The sequence below is a fragment of the Zonotrichia leucophrys genome, chromosome 3 (assembly GCF_028769735.1).
Source record: "Zonotrichia leucophrys gambelii isolate GWCS_2022_RI chromosome 3, RI_Zleu_2.0, whole genome shotgun sequence".
NCBI classification, from domain to species: Eukaryota; Metazoa; Chordata; class Aves; order Passeriformes; family Passerellidae; genus Zonotrichia; species Zonotrichia leucophrys.
The window spans coordinates 78607168-78627910 of NC_088172.1; the positions used below are offsets into that span (position 1 = coordinate 78607168).

Consider the following 20743-nt stretch of genomic DNA (forward strand, 5'->3'; position numbering starts at 1 on the left):
CCCTGGTTTGAAGGAAGACTGTGTGGTATCATTTTGCCATGTCTTTCCCTCACTTCTCTTTGATTAAGTGGACTTTTCAGAGTACAGTAGCAATCATCAGAAAGGAACCTTTCAGGGTTGCTTCTTTGTCTGCCTGTGATTGCCTTGTCTGCCTGTATTCTGCCATGATGTAAAAGAAGATATGAAAGATGTGTTCAGCATAAAAAGCACTAGCAGGTGTCCTCGCCTGATAAAGGCTTCTCCGGTTCTGTTGGGAAATCTAGCCAACAGTTTAGGCTGACTTCTTAAAAAATTTTTAAAAACCCCATAACACAGTCTTGGGAGCTGATAGAAAATCAAGAATCGGGACTTGTGGACCTGGAAACATAGCAGAATGAAACTGCATTCAGAGATTTACCTTCTGCTTTCTGCCAGGCTGTCAGGACCTTGTTTTGAGGCTTGGTACCAGCCTCTTTCCTGGAATAATTACCTGCTTATTGGCCAAAGGGCAAAACCGTGAAAATCTAGTGGCAATTGGCCTTAGGGCTGCACTTCAGCCTGACTGAGGAGAAGCTGAGCCATCATGTTCTAAGGGCTTGGTCCTAGGCAGGGCTGGATATTTGACCAAAACTGTTCTAACTCTCTAGGACCAATGCCATTCATATGCTGAGCACACCATAGAACAGTCAGATAAATGACATTGGAAAAGCTGAGAGAGGTTGGCTGTGTAGTTGGACAGCTTTGATGTTTACCACAGAGAGCCTGATCGTAGGCATTGCCAAAATTATTCCATTTTACCTCTAGACATATATCTGAAGGCAAAGCTCCATTCATGTATATAAAGAACTTCCTAAGAGTAAGGGCTTCTTGTCTTTTGGCACTTTTTTGTGTTATGGAAACAAAACCCAAGCCTATCCTGCAGCCAAAAGAAAAAGTAAACCAGGCAAGAACCCAAAAGTGAACAGCACTGCAGGAGGCTGCCTGTGCTTCTCTGTTCTGTGTTCAGGGGTTTGTGAGAACCTGCTGAGTCCCAGAGCAGACCCACACACTGAGTGCCTGCATGACAGATGTGCCAGAATTCAGCGGAGGGTTGGTGGCCACAATACAGCCCTGGTGCCCCATTCCCTGACCAGGACCGTGCAGCTGAGCTGCATGGGAGCTGTCAGCCTTTGCTGGGAGAGCAGTGTGCCTGAGCCAGCTGGAACCTACTGCCTTCTGGGGAAATTTGGTCTTGTCACCCAACTCCCTACATGTGCAAGTGTCTAATATCTGTTTGAACTTAATTTCTAGTCAAGAAATAGTGTATTGTATGTATCCCATGTTTTGTGGGATGATTCTGTGTTGGTAGTGTATTTTCTTTTAAGAATGGGACTAAATAGCTACTTTGTTTCTTCCTAGGAGGATGGGAAAGTATCCTAATGTATCTTTTCTATGAGCTTCATTTTTTTATTTTGACATGTAAATTATTTTGCACATTTTGGGGAAATTAGTTTTATTGCTCCCTGCCTGCCCCTGTCCCCCCCAAAAAGCAGATGGTTTCTTGAAATGTTTCTCTCAAAGAATATAAACCCTGTAAGCCTCTTCTCTATTTCTCTGAATTTTCTCATTATTTTTATTGATGGAAGAATCAAAATAGAATTTAGCATTCCTGCACAGAGTGTATTGGTGACATCAAGCCTGCTGCTGTTGTATTTTCCAGTCCCTTGCATCCTGTTTCTTGTGCAGGCTGCTGGTCCTGGCAGCTGCTGGTGCCAAGCTGAGCAGACATGCACTGAGGGATCTAAACCCTCAGCCAATTCCTCTGTGTGTGATTGCAATTTAATTAGCACTCAGCAAGCTGCCTGAACAGGTGAAGTGATTATTTTTGGTATTGGTCCCTTTGTGCTGTCACTATTTTCTGAATAATTCCATAATTTTTCCTTACAATAAATTCCTCTCCATCTTGTTTCAAGATGGCCAACAAACATAAACATTAAGTCTCTGTATGGAATAGGAAAGCACCTTATGGTGTTGCCTACCATGTGTGAGAGTGTAGATAATGAAACAGTTCTGAAAGGTAGGATAAACAATCAACACTTATAGAGTCAGCATTCCCAAAAGCCAAAATGTTTGGATGGAGGTTTTAGTCATGATGGGAAGGCAGTCTGCTCACGTGAAAGGACTTGTTTTCAGTTCCTTGCTTTTGTAGGTATACATGTGGTATATTATGCATAGATAAATATTTATCATAAGCAAAAGAAATTTTAAAATATATATATTTCCTGAAGGAAAACTTCAGGCACTAGAGCCTTTGCATTGCTGCTGCTCTCCCTTCCTTCCCACACACAGCATGTGTACAATTCCTCTGTTCTCTCTCTTTCCAGATGCAGCCAGTCGGACAGAAGCAGCCTTATGGTGCCACAAAAATTGTACAGTGTCCATCTCAGGTAAAAGGGCATTCTTGTTATTCTGTGATATTTATTTTTTGCAGAATTTCCAGATTTTCAAACACTGTTGTTGTTTTCTGAAGTTTTTGGGAATGTGCACTTTCTCAAGTTGCTGCGCTGTTAAAAACTGAGTGTTCCTAAAGTTCAGTGACATGGAGTCTTTATTTTCTATAGATGAAACTCTGAAAAACAGAACTGTTGGCAAAAATTTAGTTAAATCATCTCTGTCAGGTTTTTTTTTGTCCAAAAATATATATATAGCTAATCTGAATTTATTAATTGCAGGTATGTTGTACATTATCAATATTCAAATTTGTGTCACCAATAAAATTGAATCCATATATTTTATATAATCTAGCTTTTCTGTGATTTGCCTCTGCTGCCACATTTTACTAATTTAGTCCCTGGAGCTGTCAGTAGTCAGGATTGGAGCATCTCATGTTCAAAGAACAGGTTCTTGTATGCTTTGGCATTTAAGCTCTGACTTCAATAATTTGATAGTGATAAAATATTACTGGCATCCAAAAGCTTCTGAGCAGCAATTAAAATATCAAAGACATAGAATTTTATGGTTTGTTTGATGTTAGGTTTAAGGCAGGAGGTGGTGCTGTGCCTAGAGCATACCTAGGACATGGCTTCAGACCAGGGCTTAACTTTCAAGCCTAACCTGGTTTACTTCACTAATGCAATGTTCATTCAGAAATTAATACTGTAAAGATTTTTTTTCTCTCGGAAATTGTAGCCAGAAGACTTTAACGTCAGCTGATGTGTTTCCACTAGCTTTGTAAACATACTCTCTTCACTCTGCAGGAAAATCCATACTTGTTTACATATAGAAATAGTAACTACTCATCTTCCCTGAGGACATCAAACCGCAGAGAAACACTTCAGGTACAGTAGGACTGTTTACATCAATGGACTGGGTGTATTCCAGGGAATGGGGCAGGTGGGTAAGAGTGTGTTGTAGCCTAAATAAACAATGCTACCTGCGGAAACGAAATGCAAAACTCCAGCTCTTTACTTCTGTGCTTGACTAAATAGTCAGATGTTTAATAGCAAATTCTCTCCTTGGTGTGTTCTGTATGTAGAGTGTGGGTAAGGTAGGTGTGTTCAGCTAGCCTAAAGTGAGTCTTGCTTTCAATGGTAAGAGCCTATGATAAACATCTGGATAAAAATGTTATTTTCCCTGGGATAAGAAGATAGTGAAAATGGGGCTATTTAGTCCTACTATGGAAGAAATTAGATCAGATCCAACCACTTGGGATGGGTCTGATTTAATCTTGTTCATTGCCATGATTAAACTGAAGAATATGGGGTTTTTATGGTGTTTTTTAAAATTTTTTTTTTTTTTTTTTTTGTGAAATAGTTTTAGATTAAATGTGTGGAGAAAAAGACCCATGATTGTGTCTTTTAAGTCAGAGTACTCTGATTTTGAGCAGAACTTGGTGTTCCCAAGCAGGAACAGAGTGAGTTGATAATGTTCATTTTCATGCCTTAGAACACAATGCCTAGACTATTTAGACAAAATGGCCTGTTTGTAACTGGAGTTGTAAGATGCATTTCTGTTCACATTTTTATATAGTGCCATCTGTTTTGTTGGTTACTTGGGGTGTACAGACCTTGCCATGAGGCAATGGTACCTACCACTCTGATTTTTGGAAATAGCTGTAGTGTAGGAGGTGTTAAGGACGTAAGGAGCAATACTATGCTATGTTTGTGGTTGTTTTGTTGGGTTTTTAAATTAAAAATTAAAAACCCAATCCAGAAAAATGGGAGAAGACATACAAGTATCATTTCCTTAGGCAAGTTAGCCTACTTAAGGAATATTGCAGGGAGATTTGGAGCCAAAGCACATCTTTGAGTCTTGTGTGATGGTTTGCCCTGGTATATTGCTGGTCAGCCTTTCACCAACAGTAGACTTTGGGGGTATTTCTGTCAGTAGGCTGCAACTCAAAAGAGCCAGGAGGGCAAAGCTCTGGCTGCACATACAGGACTGCATACACAGAAGGCAGGCTCATGGCCTGCTGACAGAGTTATGGTTTTGTGCTAAGATATTTCAGGGATGTTCAAACATTTTCTTGCAAAAGATGTTCAGGGTATGGGCGCACCAAATGTTGCATAGCTGAGAGCAACATGGCTCAGAGTATAAAACAACTGGCCCCATCAGTAGGCAAGAGTTGTGCTGCACTCATAAGGCTGCACGACTTCTGAGCAGGCTGAGTTTGTGTCTGCCTTCAAAAGGAAGGCACAGACTGAGGGCAGGCTGAGCTGGCTAGCTGTATACAAAGTATGTAGGAATTCCATTAATCTAATGCTCTGAGATGTAAATAGTTTACCATGACCAGAGTAGAGTGAGACTGATGTGAAGTCTGGCCCTGTCTTTGCAGGAGAGGAGTTATGGAACAAATATTCCTTGTCCTGACCGGGATCCCTCTGATACGGTTCCAGTTTCAGGTATAGTACTATGCCTTTTTGTCATAGAGCTACTTCATTTGATGACAGAAGGAGAACAGAACTGGGTTTACTCAGGAGAGGAACTCTTTTCTTTGTAGAAGTGCACTTTGTTGACAGTGGTTTTTAAGAGTCTTTTTGGAACAATGTGAGTGGTTGTATAGCAAGATGCGAGTTCACTACCTCAACGGTGATGAAAGTTTATGCAGCTGCGTCTTCCATGTACAAACAAAGTGACAGTGGAAAAGATAGGAGGCAGTCAGGTCCTTCATTTCCAGGGGGGAAAATACTGTAGGAGGCACTTGTTAATGCAGTATGAGGTGCAAAAACCCATGTGGAGTTCCTTGGGTAGGTTTTTCATTCCTCAGAACCTGTGATGGTTCTAAATATCCATCAGAGCTATGCCTGCTTTTCAGTCATTTTCACCAGTTAAAAGAAATTTGAGGAAGAACAAATGCAAGACTGGAATCTTGCTGCCTCCTTTGTCACTGTAGCTACTGCCCAGCTATGGTACCAAGAATAATTTGTGGTTTGATGCCTATGAGTCTCTGTCATTCTCAACTGATGCTGTTATGAGTATTAAATTTTTTTTTGCAATGATTTATTATGCTTATTCTGAGGAACACTTTTAATAACCAACACAATTTGTAGTTTTCTTTTGTTCTTTCCCTTACACTACCTTTTTTTTTTTTTTTAGTTCATAATTTGAAACCAGCAGATATTCAAGTGATTGCTGCTGTGGGAGATTCACTCACAGTAAGTAAAGGTCACTAGATAGCCATTGCAACGAAGAACTTGCAATGAAATTTCTGATTTCAGAACCTGGGAAATGGTATACATACCATGCCCTATTGAGCCAAACATGCTTTTAACATTTTTTTTCCATATTCCACCTTGGCTGATTGATAATCAGATCATGAATCTAATCTGAGTGCAAAGTTCCCATTTGAAGTCCACAAGAGTGTCACACAAGGAAGAAATGTGAGATTAGATTATGTAGCAGCAAAACTATTTTGCTGGAGTGGACTTGCAACATTTGCTTTTCTTTACAACTTCTTTTGATTTTTGGCAGCTCCCAAAGTATTGGCCCTGAAAGCTATTAGTGAGCAGCTTGAGGAAGAAAAAGTTCTGCATCTCATTGTGTATATCTGTGTATCTATATATCTATATAATATGAACAATATGTATATGATAACACCAAAGCCTATAAAGCCATAGTGATTCATACTAACAAAATAGATTATTAAAATTGCAATAGAACATCAGGTGTGTTGAGTGGAACTTGCCTTGAGATTTTTTTTATTTTAACACTATTCCTTGTACTATGTAAGCTCATTACCCCTAGACTGGTTGTGATTCTCCAATCAGTGGTGACTGCTTTACTGCTCATATAATAATTCATGTTTCCTACATGTTCTGTGCTGATTATCACATTGTAGTCTTTTTCCTTGGAGAAACTGGGAAAGACATAAATCACTGTACAACTTTTTAATGTGAGGAACATTATAATAAATTATTAATTCAGAACAACTGCAGTCATATTTATTACCTATGTAAATTTAGAATTATATTAGTATTTTGAACATCCTCAAGTAATTTTCCCCCACTTGATCTAATAATGAAGTTGATAGAAGAGGGTAATTCACTGGAGTGGAGTTAAAATACCTACCTAGTTAAAAACCTTGAACTTCTTGAGAACAGGAATTTGTTCTATTTTGGGAAGATGACATAGCTTGCTTCATTAATATGCTTTAAGTTACTCTCAGTAGGATCAGTCAGAGAACTAGTTACTGTAGCAATACTTATTTTCTGAAGGTGAACTCTTTTTCCTCCAGGCAGGTAATGGGGCAGGATCCAGACCCCATGATGTTCTGGATGTCCTGACTCAGTACCGAGGTCTGTCTTGGAGGTGAGTCCCAGAAATCTTCTCCTCGGTGGGAGAGAATCCATTTTCTCCAGTTTTGATCAATATAGTTGGTTTTGTAGCAAATGAAGGCTTGTGGAAACTGGATTTGATGTCACGTTTTGCATGACAGGACATGGCTGTACTGTTACTCATGTTAAAGAAAATACTCCAACTAGTGGTTATCTAGAGTACCAGTAGTATCTAGAGAGTTATCTAGCATGGTGGAACAGACCTGGTACATTGAAAAATGGGGTCCTTGTTAAGATCTTTTTCAATCTCGTTATTGTAGGAGACCCTGGAACATGATCTTCTAAACTCCATTGCCATTGCAACACTTGCTTATTCAGCATTTCTGTCTGCTCTTTCTGTACCCTGTCTGCTCTTGCCCAGTGTGGCCCACATCACCCATTTGTCTTATTTAAAATTGGTAGTCAACAAAAAAATATTTTCTGCTGTTGTTTCATATGCAGTATCTCTTTCCTTGATCCTTTCCCAGTATTGCTTACATCATGGAGAACAGTTTATCAATTATGATCAATACAGGCTTTTACATATGCAGCATGTTGTTATACACATCAAAAAGACTGGAGAAAGGCAGTCATGCTCACTTGTGAATCTGCAACTGTATCATTTAATACCAAACTTGTCAGGCTGATCTTCTGTTCATTTTTTACCAATCACTGCAACTTTAGAAGAAGTTTAAACACATTCACAGAATCATAGGATGATTTGGGTTGGAAGGTACCTTAAAGATCATCTGGTTCCAACCCCCATGCCATGGGCAGTGCCACTTTTCACTAGGCCATGGTGCCACCATCCAGCTTGGCCTCAAGCACTTCAAATCTGTTTCCAATTAAAGGGTCACTATAGAGATGTTCTAAGTCAAACATTTTATATTTTGATCTTTAATAGAAATCCATTGAGATTTTTTTTGCAACAAGTATGCGAGTAATTTTTTGCAGCATGAAGGAGAATAAAGAGCACATGGACATAATGGTGAATTTCACCAGTCTAGAAGTATTCTTCCAGTTGAGTGAAATGTGAGTGGGGGGAAGGCAATGGGGGAAGGCAAAGGTATTGATTTTGCTTATCATTCTGAAATATATGCTTTTAGAACTTTCTATTTTGGTTAGATGTGTTAACTAAAAATGGAAGCTATAAACATTTTAATAGGTGCAACTGTAGCAAAGGTGGCAGCCTTGAAAAAATCACATTTCTTGCAGCTGGGTTAAAAATATGCCAAAACACGTGAAAGAGCTGAAAGGAGAGCTGCTGTTCAGGGCTTCTAGTATGACTGTTCTGCTGGAGCTGAGTGTGGAGCTCTGATGTGGAGCCCCCTGGGCACCCGGGCACGGTGGGCTCAGCACAGCCAGCAGCACACTCTGTACCTGTGCGGTAACCCCAAAAGGGGGCACTCTCCTACCTTGTCCCTTGCCTTGCCGAGCCCATCGGACCTTAACCAACACTTTTCCTCCTCTTCTTTCTTCTTAACAGTGTTGGAGGAAACGAAAACATAAGCACGGTTACGACACTACCAAGTAAGTGGCTTTTTCTGTAAATTTGATACATATATGGTGTTGTTTATTATTCAAATACCTAAAAGGAGACAGGAGAAAAGGGTTAAAATTTGTAGTGTGACACAAGCAATCCCTTTGTGTTTAATGTCCGCAGCTGAGTAAAAGTTGCTTAGCAGCCAGGCTGTAATATGCTGTGCATGACTTAACTATGTGTTTTGTAATTCCTAGGTTTTGGTTGTTTCAGTATTCTTCTGTTGGTAATTCTTCTGTCTAAAATGTGTTTGGTTACAGATGAATCAAAGGTCTTAGCTCATAGCCTAAAGAAATTATTTTGACTATATGGGAAAGTTGTTTTAGGCAGGAGCAGAATCACATTACAAGATCAGATTTTACATGCTTTTCAAAGGTCAGGATATTTTAGATCTGAGGTGTTTGTAAGGCTGGTTTGTAACCCAAGATCTAGAAGGGAATCTGGGGTCTTTGGGGTTAATACATCTGGGGCCATCAGGCTAAAGGATTTGATTCCAACCTGTCTGCAGTTAGAGCATGATGACATGAGGGTCTCCTGCCTGAGTATATGGTTACCCAGCCTTGCTTGCCAGGCAAAATGGCATTGCTAGCCAAGATGGTTGTGTTAGGTCATGAGATATCTGAGTTCATGAAATTCTGAAATCTTGAAGGCAGGGAAATGGTTGTATGGTGGTGAATCTCCATGTTTATTATACTTAAATGTTGAATTTTTTTAAATAGCTATATTCTAAAGTTTTTAATGGTCTTTTACTAAAATCTAACCTTTATTGCCTCATTTTTTACCTGCTACAAAAACCAATATTTCAGGGTGCTGTCTCTTTCTGCAGATATTCTCCGTGAGTTCAACCCATCCTTGGTAGGGTATTCCATTGGCACTGGAACACAGAATTCAGAAAATGCCGCATTAAACCAAGCTGTGGCCGGAGCTCATGCAGAGTAAGAGGAAAACTTTTAATTTTAATAGGAATTTGTTTTTTTCTATAAAATTCCTTGTGACTAAAAAAGGCCCAAATCCTGGAATTTGGCAGGAGCACAGTAAGTCTAATAGGCAAACATTTTTAATCCTAACACTAGCATGAAGTCCAAGATATGTGATGAGGACTTTGACAAGGACTAGAAACACTGCAAATAAATTAGCAACAAAAGCAATACTTTCTCTGACATTTTCAGCCAAGAAAGCCACAGCATTTTACAGGCACTACTCAGAAAGCTGTCCTGTTGTGAGTCAGACAAAAGATTTCTCCACTTTATAGGAGGTATATTCAAACCCTCTTGTCATCAGGACCAAGAGTTTGTGTAGAGACTGAGAAAGTTATGGATTGTTTAATTCCTGGTCTGCCAGAGCTGGGAGTTAACTAGAGATCACTATGCAACCTCTTCAGTGCAATTCATATCCTATTTTTTTTTCCACTGGTAACTGTTCTTATAAGACCTACTTCGGTGCCTTGAGGCTGTATAATAACATTGGTATGAGCACAGGCACTTCAGAGCTATGCTTGTTGATAGCATCTGTCTGATGGTGGGAAAAGTGCATTTTCTATACAGGTGGTAAAATAGTAACTATGCAGCATTTGCAAAGTAGCCCAATGCCTGTTGGATGCTAATTATTTTCTTTTTTCCATGACTGTCTCAAAACATAGCCTTTGTTTGCTATATCATATATTGCATTCAATGAAAATTGGACTTTCTTTGGAGTTTTTTGGTTTTTGATGTCCATTAGTCAGCTTTCCTCTTTGCCTTGTTATCTATGCAGGATTCTTTCTTTAAATTTTTATTAATGCATTTTATGATTTTATTTTTCTTTTCTTTTTAGGGATGTTCCTGCACAGGTTAGGAGACTGGTGGGCCGCATGATGAATGATTCTGTGAGTTCAACATGTCATGAATATCTTTAGAATGAAGTGACATAGCATCATTAGTTTGTACAGCATAAAACTTCCCAGTGCAGAGTGTGAGTTCAGCACAAAATAATCTATAGCTTAGTCTTAACTGAATTTCTGCCAGTATATGATAGCTACTATCAAGCCCAGGTAATTGTAACCTTTTCATCATTTTTACTGGAAGTGGCTGAAAATGCAGGGCTGTTGCTTCTGCTTCCAACCTGTGTCACCCTGTAAGATAACAGAACCCTTTCTCTGTGAGGATTTTGCTGTGGTGCTATTAATTATCCTGTAAGCAAGTGGTTTTTTCCAGAAAAAATGATCCATGCTAGGATGTTGAGGGCAAGCTTTTCAAGTAGCAAATTGTGTGGAGTGAGCATGTGAAGTGAGGAAGGGACTTGTTTTCTAAAAAAACAAATTAGTCCCTTCTTTCATCTAGTCAGCAGCTGATTTTTGAGGTACACATTCATTGTTACAAATTAATTGATTAATGGTCGTAAAATACACATTAGGTTGAGAATTGCTTGCATATTTCGCACCTCAGCTCGTGCTTTGAATGTTTGCTATTTGTAATTTGACAAATATGCTATGCAATTAGTGACCTAAGTTACACTATAATAGTTTGGCTTTCCAATGGTGTAGCTGGAAAGCAGCCAAAAAGCCTTCAAGATATCTATGTGCATGTTTAGTGTAAATACTCTGGTGTGTACATATTGGCAAAAATATTTGCAGTACCTTCCCTCTTGGTTCACTTTCTTGTAAACAAGATTTCCATCTGATATGAGATTAAAAGGAGCAGCAACTAACGATGAACGGTTGGATGGTTTTCATTCAAAGTTTCTAAGCACTACTCTGCCAAATTTATTGCCCTGAGAACGTTAACAGAAATGTATGGAAATATCTTTTATTTATGTAATAATTGTTTTTATATAACTAGTGAAGTTCCTTCTGATGAGAAAGCCTGCTCATAGTGGAGATCATATATCTTTGATTTAAGAGATCTTTTTTACTCTCACTTTTGAAAACACTTGTTGAGTGCAGAAGGGAGTTTCTCCCTCTTTTTGGTTCTGAGACCAAACTACTGAACAGTGTGTTTACTAGCAGGGATATGTTGACTCCAGCCTTTGAAAAAGGAGGCTGATGCACTATTGGTGCTTTTCTTACTGGTGCTTTGCACTGAAATTAAAGCATTAGAATATTGAGCACAACATCCACAACATGCTACTAAGCATATTTGAGCCTTTCCTCAAAGCTAAGAAGAGGTTTATTTACTGTAGCATAATGACCTTGATTTAGCTAGCTATCCCTTTGCAAAGTCCTTGCAGGAACAAGAAGTGCTGCAATATTTTGCCTTTATTGTTAGATTGAGTTAATATTGTCCCACTGTTCTTTGCAGTTTATCTGTCAGCAAGTCTGAAATATGTTGTCCCCCAGGGTTTACCAGCAGGATAGCTGCATTATTTATCACACAGTAAAACACATACCACAATTTTTGTATGAAGATATATTTCTAGGACCTGCAGGAAGAGTCACTCTGTATGCACAAGATATTACTAAGAAAAGCATACAGATAGGTTTTGAGCAACAGTTTACTGAAGCAAATAATTTGATGCCATTGATATTGTAATTTTGGTTTAGATCACAGCAGTTTCTACATCTTCAGTCATGACTACAAACTTGTTTTTGTTGTGGATGCCTAGGGAACGATAGCCATGTACTCTGAAAATGGGAAATTTTTATTTAGTATGTTGCTGGCATCTCCCTCCTTTTCTTTTTTTAATCAAACACTTCTGTTCCATCTCCTTCTCTGTGTAGAGAATAGATTTCCAGAATGACTGGAAGCTCATAACACTTTTCATAGGAGGAAATGACCTCTGCAGTGTCTGCGAGAATCCAGTAAGTTCCCCGCAGCAGGAGCTGGGCCAGCCAAGCCACGAGGTCTTTGTGCATTGCTGGGGGTGAGAGGGAGGAGCTCAGGGGTGAGACCAAAGTAGCTTAGGGCTTACTCGTGCAGCTCTGGAATGCAACTGTGCTGAGACCTTCAGGTTCCTCAGCATAGTGTTAGAGATACCTTTAGAACACCTGTAAATGACATAATTGTTGAGACCTTGTTTTGCTGCTAACTAGGATAACTTTTTCTTGCATAGTGACTTTACCTCCTATAGATAAAATGCCAAGTGTTTTTTACTCCTCTTTGCCTTGTCACACTCCTTAGTCTTACTTGGTACTCTCAATATTTTCAGTGCTATGGGAAAAGTTCTAAGCACAGCTCATGCTAATTCTATGATTATAATGTAGTATATATATATATATATTAAAAAAACATGCATACATATAGCCTTTGGTATGTGTGATTGTAGGGGAGGTGAAAGGCTGTGGCAGACTCCTCACTTAGTGATGAGGATTACCTACTCACAGGCAGTTCAGCACATACTTGTCATCCTTCATGATTAATTTTGGATGAGGAAGAACAGCAAAGCAGCACAGTAAGATGGTTATAAAACAAGGAAGGAGGAAATTAAGCATTCCTGCCTTCTGCTGTCAACCCAAACACAAAGTGCCTGTTCACATGACTGGGGTGGGTGGCAAGGAGGGCGTGTGTGCATCCAAGGATCACAACAATCTTTGTGTGGCACAAGTACAAATAGTGCCAACCACAGAACTCTTGCTGAGCTGTGACTTAGGAAATGAATAAGGGATCTGAGCTGTCTGCTTCTATAGAGTAGGCAAGTGGGGCTCTCAATCAACTTCTGCATGAAATTAAATGAGAGAGAAAAAAGGCTGAAAATAAGACAGGTGTTCCTCATAAGAAAGTTATAGTTACTGTTGTAGTCCCACAAGTGAAAAAATAAGTGTTGGATTACTTAAGACAATGAAATTAGAGTGTTTAAACCATTAAAATGGACCAAGGAAATTTTAGCACTGAAAGACAAGTATATGAAGTGATTTCATTCCCAGCTAAACACATAAGTTTTGCCAGTTATTATTTGTGGCAGGCAAGGAGCAATGGGAGACATGTTCTAATATTCCATACAGCAAAAATTAACTTGCTTTTACACCAACTATTCTCTCCCATATATAGCCCCTGTTAATGAGTTGTTAGCTGAGCTTTTAAGACCAGCCCAAGCAAGCCTAGGTATTGAGGATGTTGTGATGTTTGATAAAACCCTGTGAATTTTCATCCTCACTGGTATCCAGTGGCTGCTAGTTCTTTTCTTGCTAGTGAGATAGCTGTGATGGGAAGGAAGAAAAGCAGAGACAGGACCATTTTGCCTATGACTCTGTTACTTTTGACCCAAGAGTTAGAAACATAAACACTACTGTGAGAGACTCCAGCTAGTCATTCTTGTCCCTGCCTGAGTAAACTAATAATAAAATACAACCCTCTTGCTTTAACAGGTACACTATTCTCCTGAAAATTACACCTACAATATACAAACAGCTTTGGACTTACTTCACAAAGAGGTAAAACAAACTTTTCTAGTATGTTGGAGCAGGGATTTTCTGTTCTGTTTCTAAGCAGTCACTCATAATTGATTAAGAATTTATTTTCTTGCATTCATCTGCAGAGTACTGCTGTATCCAGAAGTGTTTGCTTACAGGAAAATCTTTGTGAAAGGCAAAAAGAACTGGTGAAGATTTTTACCAAAGGAATAAGAATGTTGTTGGATCTAGCTGATGTGCTATGGACAAATAATATCAAAAAACATTATAACAATGTGGAGCAAACATTATTAACTGATTGGAAAACGCTTTGCTTGTTCTTTAAACTGCAAATAAGTATATTTTTGTGGTCATTAAGAGAGAGATTCTGATATTCCTCATGAAGAATGATGAGAGTACTTGAAGAGTTAGGAAGTGTCTGGGTCTTGCTGAGACCTACAACAACTTGTTTGGACCTTTTTGAAGCCATCATTTTCAAGTGACCAGCTCTCAACATTTAGAATAGAACTAGGCAGTGCAGGCAGGGGCTGTAATTTAGTATTGCTTGTGTGGGGAATTAATTATTGAGAGAGTACTTTGAATACCTCTGTCATAAATAATACACAATGCTTGAATCAGCAGGCTGCTACCAAGGCCTGCTGTGGCTGTGTAGGGACAAAACCAACACTCTGTTGTGCTGCAGGAGTTTGCTAAGGATTTGTTTGTCCTCTTGGCAGGTTCCACGGGCATTTGTGAACCTGGTGACAATGCTTTACATTCCAAAGCTCCGGGAGCTGCATCAATCGAAGAACAATAGCTGCCCAAAGCTGATCATGAGGTCTGCAGATCATTCATGTTACAGCTCTCATTGCTGCTCTCAGAGGGCTGCGAAGTCTTTGTTGCAGTTTTTTCTTAAAGGGAAAAGGATCTAGTATTTTCTTAAAGGGAAAAGGATCTAATATTTCAGACTACCAAACATCTTTCTCTGTGCTTGTCCCTACATTTTGGTTTCAGCACAGCACTTAGAAGAAGCTGTCTCTGTATCTGAGCCCTGCTGTTATTGTTTCTTATGAAGGTGCCACTTTTGGCTCCACACTTACCGTGCAAGTGAGTCCAAGCCACAGCAGAGAAAGCTCAGCTGGGCACTCTTTGGTGACAATAGAGAAGACACAAAGACACAAGGTTTTCTGGTTGTGTTTACAGGTTTACTTTTCTGCACTTAAAACTCTCCCTCTCCCTTCTGCAATTTCCAGTCTCTGTAATCTCATTGTTGATGATTAGTTTTATCTCTTATTAGTGTCTCAAGTAGATGTTTTGAATACTTCATCGTGCACCTATTGCTTTATGGCTCAACAATCCTTCCAGACCAGTATTAGTCCACTGCTGAGGTGGGAAACCTGCACCCTGAATGGACTTTTGATGACTCAGATAGGATCCAGCATTATCCCTTGGAGTTGCTTCTGGCAGGACTTGCTTGTTTTTAGAAAAGCAAATCTCTGCTTTTCTGAACAATTGGGGAGAATAACTTTGTCGTGTAAACATAGGCAGCCACTGGTTTGGCAGGAGAGAAGAGATGCAGCCCTCTTGCTGTGGCTTCCTTGTGGCTGTCAGTGGAAAACTGGGTTTGACACTCAGGGTGCTGGTACTCCCAGTTGTAGTTCTTTTGAAAATGTAGTTCTTCAGTGCCAGTTGTAGTTCTTTTAAAATTTTTATTTATTTATTTTTACAAAGGTTACTGGCTAGAGTACACAGGTACCGCAAGTATCTCAAGGCCCTAATCATAAGACAAGGATAGTTAGCAAAGCCTTTAAGATTAGATTGTCTCACAATAGCTGTGATCTTTCCACATTATTTCAGATGTCATGCTGAATTTCACATTTGCCTGTCTGGCAGCAAGCCAAGTTTACAGGGTGATAAGCAGAGCCCATGTGGGACAATAAATGCCATTCTACTGAGTAGAAGAACCACCTTAAGGAGGATTTTGATCTTGAAAGTCTTTTCTTTTTATTTTGAGAGTAGCAAACAACCTAAAGAGAATATGTGTCTACTAATGTTGCCTAACGTGTTTGTGGAACTTCTGAAAACACTCTTTAGATTTGTATTGTTCTCATATAGATGTACTGTGGAAGTAAAAGCTTTTGTTAGCTGGTCTTCATTAAGACAAGTTGGGACACAGTAGAGATCTGTGCATATTTTACATATATCAACTGCATCTCTATAGGAGGTATTTCTCTAAGAGCTCTCTCAGGGATGCTTTACTGTGGTCACACTGTCAGGATATTTGAAGAGTCCTTCTTCTAATTTGGATTTCTGAAGTAGTGATGAGGCATGCCCAGGAAGATGGAACATCCCAAAGATATCCATGTGCTAGAAAGATCAAAACCTCAGGGGAGGGATAAAGGTGGCCAACATGAGTTCACAGAATCTTAAAATGTCTCAGGTTAGAATGGCTCTTTCTCCATCTCCAAGGATGGCGAATTCTGCCTCAGTCCTGGTGATTGTTTTGGTGCTCTACCAGCCTTGATGTGATGCACACTATAACCTCTGAGTCTCAGCTGATTAGAATGAATCTGTGGCAACAAATCTTCCATCCTGAAGGATGCTTGCACAGTTCTGCTGAAGCAAAGCATGTTGCACATGTGTACTTGTGAACAGTTTTTTGGGGTGGGTTGGCCCCAGGTGCCAGCCAAGCACTCCCACAGCTCATTCACCCCACCCCAGCAATGGGGAGAAAACAAGGACTGTGAGCAGGAAAATTCATGGATCAAAATAAGGACCAGGAAGCCACCTACCAAGTATTGTGGCAGGCAAAACAGACCTGATTTAGGGAACTTAATTGTATTTGTTGTCCATGAGCATAAACATTTAATTACTGGTTCTGGTATTGGAAAAATGAATGAACAAAGAAGTTGAGCAGTTAAAGCACCTGTCCTCCCTCCTTCTCAGGTTCAACCTTTCTCCAAGCATCTCTCCCCCCACCCTTGTTACTGCTGCAGGGTACCCTCAGCCCCTTCAGTCAGGCATGGCTTGGGGTCTGGCTCTGGTCTCTCTCTGCCCTCCTTCCTGCTCACTCTTGTCCTGTGCTCCAACATGAGTCCTACACTCATGGGCATCCTGGCTGTGCTTCCAGGATGCCTGTTCTGCCATGGAGCACCTCTTGCTTGTTCCTGCTGTGTTCTCTCCTCTCTCTCTCTCTGGTGTTTTCTGCCCATTTTTAGGTAGATTTTCACAGACTCCACCAGTCTGGCTGAGGGGCTCAGCCATACCCTGTGGTTGATTTGCTGGAACTGTGTCCAGAACAGGCAGCCCTGGCCCCTCCTCACAGAGATCACTCCTGCTGCTGAAACCTTGCCATGGGCACACAGTGTGGCTTTTGCTAGCATGGAAGCTTTTCCCCACTTTCTGTTCATTAATTTATCCCTAGTAAATGTGTTTCTGCTCAAGAATTGGGGCTATGAAGAAACTCAGAGGTGAGAGGTAATGCTCTCATTCAATGGCCTTTCAAAGAAATCCCTCTCCGAGCTTTTAATCCTGCAGCTTATCAGCTTGGAAGCAAGGGGGGAAAAGGAAGAGCAAATCTCAGTGCCATGCTCTTATCCCACAGGATGCTGTGCCCTTGTGTCATAAACCCTAAGGACAATTCCAACGACTTAAAGAAGTTGATCTACTTTAACAGAATGTATCAGGTAAGGCACTTTGCATTTGTTAGAAGTTTAATATCATCCTTCTGTTGATCAAGGGACCACAGGTGGGCTAATTTGAAAGTGGGGGACAGTTTCCACTTATTTTAATGATGTATTTATAGTTGTGATTATAAAAAGTAGGATCAGGATCTTTAAAATTCTTTTTCACTAAACCAATGAAACAGATGAGAAGAATAATTGTTACAGAGCTATAGAAAGTAGAATATGTCAGAGAGACAGCAGTTTTTTGATCAGTTATGTTATTGAAAATCAGGTTAAGTCAAACAACATGTTAACTCAGGAACAAGTTTTCAGGCACAGTGTGTCAGCCAAACCAAAAACACTTTGGTGGTTCTGGAAGGACATCTTTTTGACAGAAAACCTAATCCCTGAGCGAGCTGCCAGTCCTTGTCAGTCAGGCAGGCATCCCCAGGCTGCCTCTCTGTAAGAAGCCCGGGATGGGTGTCTCAAAAAGGTGTCTGCATTGGCTGCCTGGCACAAGCTGGGAAGGAGGGAGGGGCAGCCCCTGGGTGAGGTGTTCAGCTTGATGAGCTGAACACAGAAGAAGGAACCATGACAACTTTTCTTTTACTCTTTAGGAAGGAACCCGCCAGTTAGTGGAGAGTGGAAGGTATGACACAAAGGATGATTTCACCGTGGTTATGCAGCCATTTCTGACCAATATTGAAATGCCAAAAACACAGGTAAAACCAACGAGAAAACCACACCTGGTGCAATGCCACTGACTTGTCAAAATTGTTTTAGCTGTAAATTTAGCTAGCAGTTTCCTGACATAGTAATTAATTATTATATTCAGTTACCATCCAAAATTGCAAGAAATGTTTATGGAATGAGATACTGGGCAACAGGAATACAGACCTTGATTTGGGGCACTGGAATTGGACAGCCATGAATTAGATATTTTAGGTCAAAATCTTCATCAGGAAGCACTTGCTCTACATTCCCTATACATCAAGTCCTTAAGAGTACTTTGGTAAATGACCTTTGGTAAGAAAACCCATATGTTTCAAAGGTCTGTAATGTGTAAATCTCAGGGGAAATAAAGAAATTGATATCTCTGCCCAGATATTCTGTACTCCGAGTCACAGTGTATTCCTTGTTACTTTGGGAATAGTGTATTAAAGAGTTTTAAAAGGCTTCTTAGTTATGAGTTACTAACTTTCCCTGGCCTGGCTTAATTCTGTTTGCCTCAGAGGCCTTGTTATCTCACTGGAAGAGAGAAGACAAAATACACAGCTTGTTGCATATTCGCTGCCTCTCTAACAGCACCTATCTTGTTTTCTAGGAGGGGTGGCCAGATCAATCATATTTTGCCCCAGATTGTTTCCACTTCAGCCAAAAGACTCATTCCCAGGCTGCACGTGCTTTGTGGAACAGCATGGTAAGATTTTTTAAAGGTTGTGTTGCTCTCTCCTTGTTCACTTCATCCTGCCCTTGGCAGCAACAACGCCTCAGAGATCCACTAGATAGCCATGTCTCTTCTGAATTGTGTTTACAAAGGAAAAGAGTGATCATATGAAGAAAAGTCACCTGAACTGTTAGCCCAGTCATATCAAGCCAGTAAATTTCGGGGTATGTTAAAGCTGGGTGTGTTCAGGCTGTGTCTCCTGGGAAGATGTCACCTGTCAGGCACAGTGACCAGCAGGCCACATTCCAGGTGTGTGGGAAGTAGCCTCTTCAGCACAGAAGGAAACAGTGCATGGGCAGCTGCCAGCAGTGGTGCAGTGCCCTGCAGTTGTCCTGCTGTGCTGCAGAGGTAGTTTCCAATGACTGGCAGCACAGCATCACCCATAGCTCTCTGGTACTCATCTGCTTTTCCTCTGTGCATCCCCTTTTCCCCCCAGCTGGAGCCTGTAGGGCAGAAGACAGATAGTCAGAAGATAGATGATGAGATTGTCCTCAAATGTCCATCTGAGGTAAGTTAGAAGGCTGTCTGTGTTTCTGTGGAGGTGCTGGGGGTCTGTGGGAGCCTTTACCCAGTGCCTGAAGTTCTGTCTCTGTGAGGGTGATCTGCTCCTCCTCCCACACTTTGTGCCAGTGCCACCAAGAGCAACATGAGAGCTCACCCAGGAGAGGATGGAGGGCAAAGAGGAGTCAGCTTCCTCAGAGTCACACATCACAGCTGACCAGAACACAAGGGAAGGGTGTTTGGCCTAACTGAGATCATCAAGTATCCACACTGAATGGCAGAGCTTCAGTGCCGGGGAAACAGAGCAGCGTTGGTACCAGTCAGGATAGCTCTGCAGGATTAACTGGGAATACCTTGGGGGGGGAACACAAGCTTCTTGTGAGACACACACAGTGGGGTCCTGAGAGTATTCTCTAACTTCTGTTTTAAAAATATAACCTAGATTTACACTGTTGCTATACAGATTTTTAAAAGACCTTTCATTTATTTATTTATTTACTTATTTATTTATTTTGAATCCCTCTGTTTTATTTTTATCAAGCTGCTAATCATCTACAGACATCTGAGAGCCAAAGTTTGGGGAATGGAAATCTCCATGTGTTCCTCTATTGCTTTGCATTGATTCAGATTGCCTTGTTTTGTAGGCTGAGCCATTCCTGAGGACATACAAGAACAGTAATTACACATACCCGAACCAAACCGCGGTAAGTGTCAACATCACCATCCCACTGTTACTCTGCTGCATCTGTTCCTGTATGGTAACCAAATGAGTTATGTTCTGCAGCACAGGGGAAATCATTCTTTGGCCAGAGGGGTTTGGGATTCTGAGTGCATGGCACAGAGTAGGGAAGTACTCCCTGAGTTAGACAAAATGCATCAGAAAACATCTGTAAGAACACATGCTCAAACAGCACTGCTATCAGTACAGGGTGCTGCACTCTTCTGAGCAATACTGAACATGACTATTGAGTTGAGCAACCAATACCTGTCTAGTTAATTACAGGCTGAAGAGGCTCTGGTTTATCCACCTGGCCTCTGCTGGGAAGATCCTAGTTTCTGCTTACTGTGTTTGCTAGCCAAGTGCTCTTCAGCTTTCTTTTTTCTCTTTAGAATTATGGAAGCCATCTGCCATGTGAGGACAGGTCTCCATCCTCCCCTCCTGTAACTTCAGGTAGTCTTGCCTACTTTATGTTAAGAGATTGAATTACCTTCAGCTGTCCTTCAAGATGGATGTTAATTTTTGGTTGAAATGATTGCTGGACTGTGAAAAACATTGTTCAGAGAGGATGTCATGTTTTTCAGCAGATGCTTAACAGATACAATGCCACATTGTCCTGCAAGGTAGCATCCTGACTAAGTAGCTTCACTGAACTCACTGACAGTGGAGAATTCAACATAACTAGTGATGAAATCCAGATTTGAGTGCCTACATAGTTTATAAGCTATTCCACCTAAATGTCATGGAAAGAAACTGGAAATACAGCTTCATTCATGTTAGTCTGGAATTTAGCAGTATTC

The 20743-nt window shown here is 40.5% G+C and overlaps 1 protein-coding gene across 1 annotated transcript in view; it reads left to right on the forward strand.

Moving 5' to 3' along the window:
• The window catches only part of PLB1 (phospholipase B1), an 80974-nt gene that overhangs the window by 20962 nt on the left and 39269 nt on the right, over positions 1-20743 (forward strand). The window contains exons 16-32 of the mRNA XM_064707187.1: positions 2343-2405; positions 3216-3296; positions 4793-4859; positions 5554-5612; positions 6692-6765; positions 8257-8300; positions 9137-9245; positions 10123-10174; positions 12005-12085; positions 13589-13654; positions 14350-14450; positions 17217-17298; positions 17895-17999; positions 18602-18697; positions 19161-19232; positions 19870-19929; positions 20336-20396. Coding sequence (XP_064563257.1) covers positions 2343-2405; positions 3216-3296; positions 4793-4859; positions 5554-5612; positions 6692-6765; positions 8257-8300; positions 9137-9245; positions 10123-10174; positions 12005-12085; positions 13589-13654; positions 14350-14450; positions 17217-17298; positions 17895-17999; positions 18602-18697; positions 19161-19232; positions 19870-19929; positions 20336-20396 — 1273 coding nt within the window. The remainder of the gene's footprint in view (positions 1-2342; positions 2406-3215; positions 3297-4792; positions 4860-5553; positions 5613-6691; positions 6766-8256; positions 8301-9136; positions 9246-10122; positions 10175-12004; positions 12086-13588; positions 13655-14349; positions 14451-17216; positions 17299-17894; positions 18000-18601; positions 18698-19160; positions 19233-19869; positions 19930-20335; positions 20397-20743) is intronic.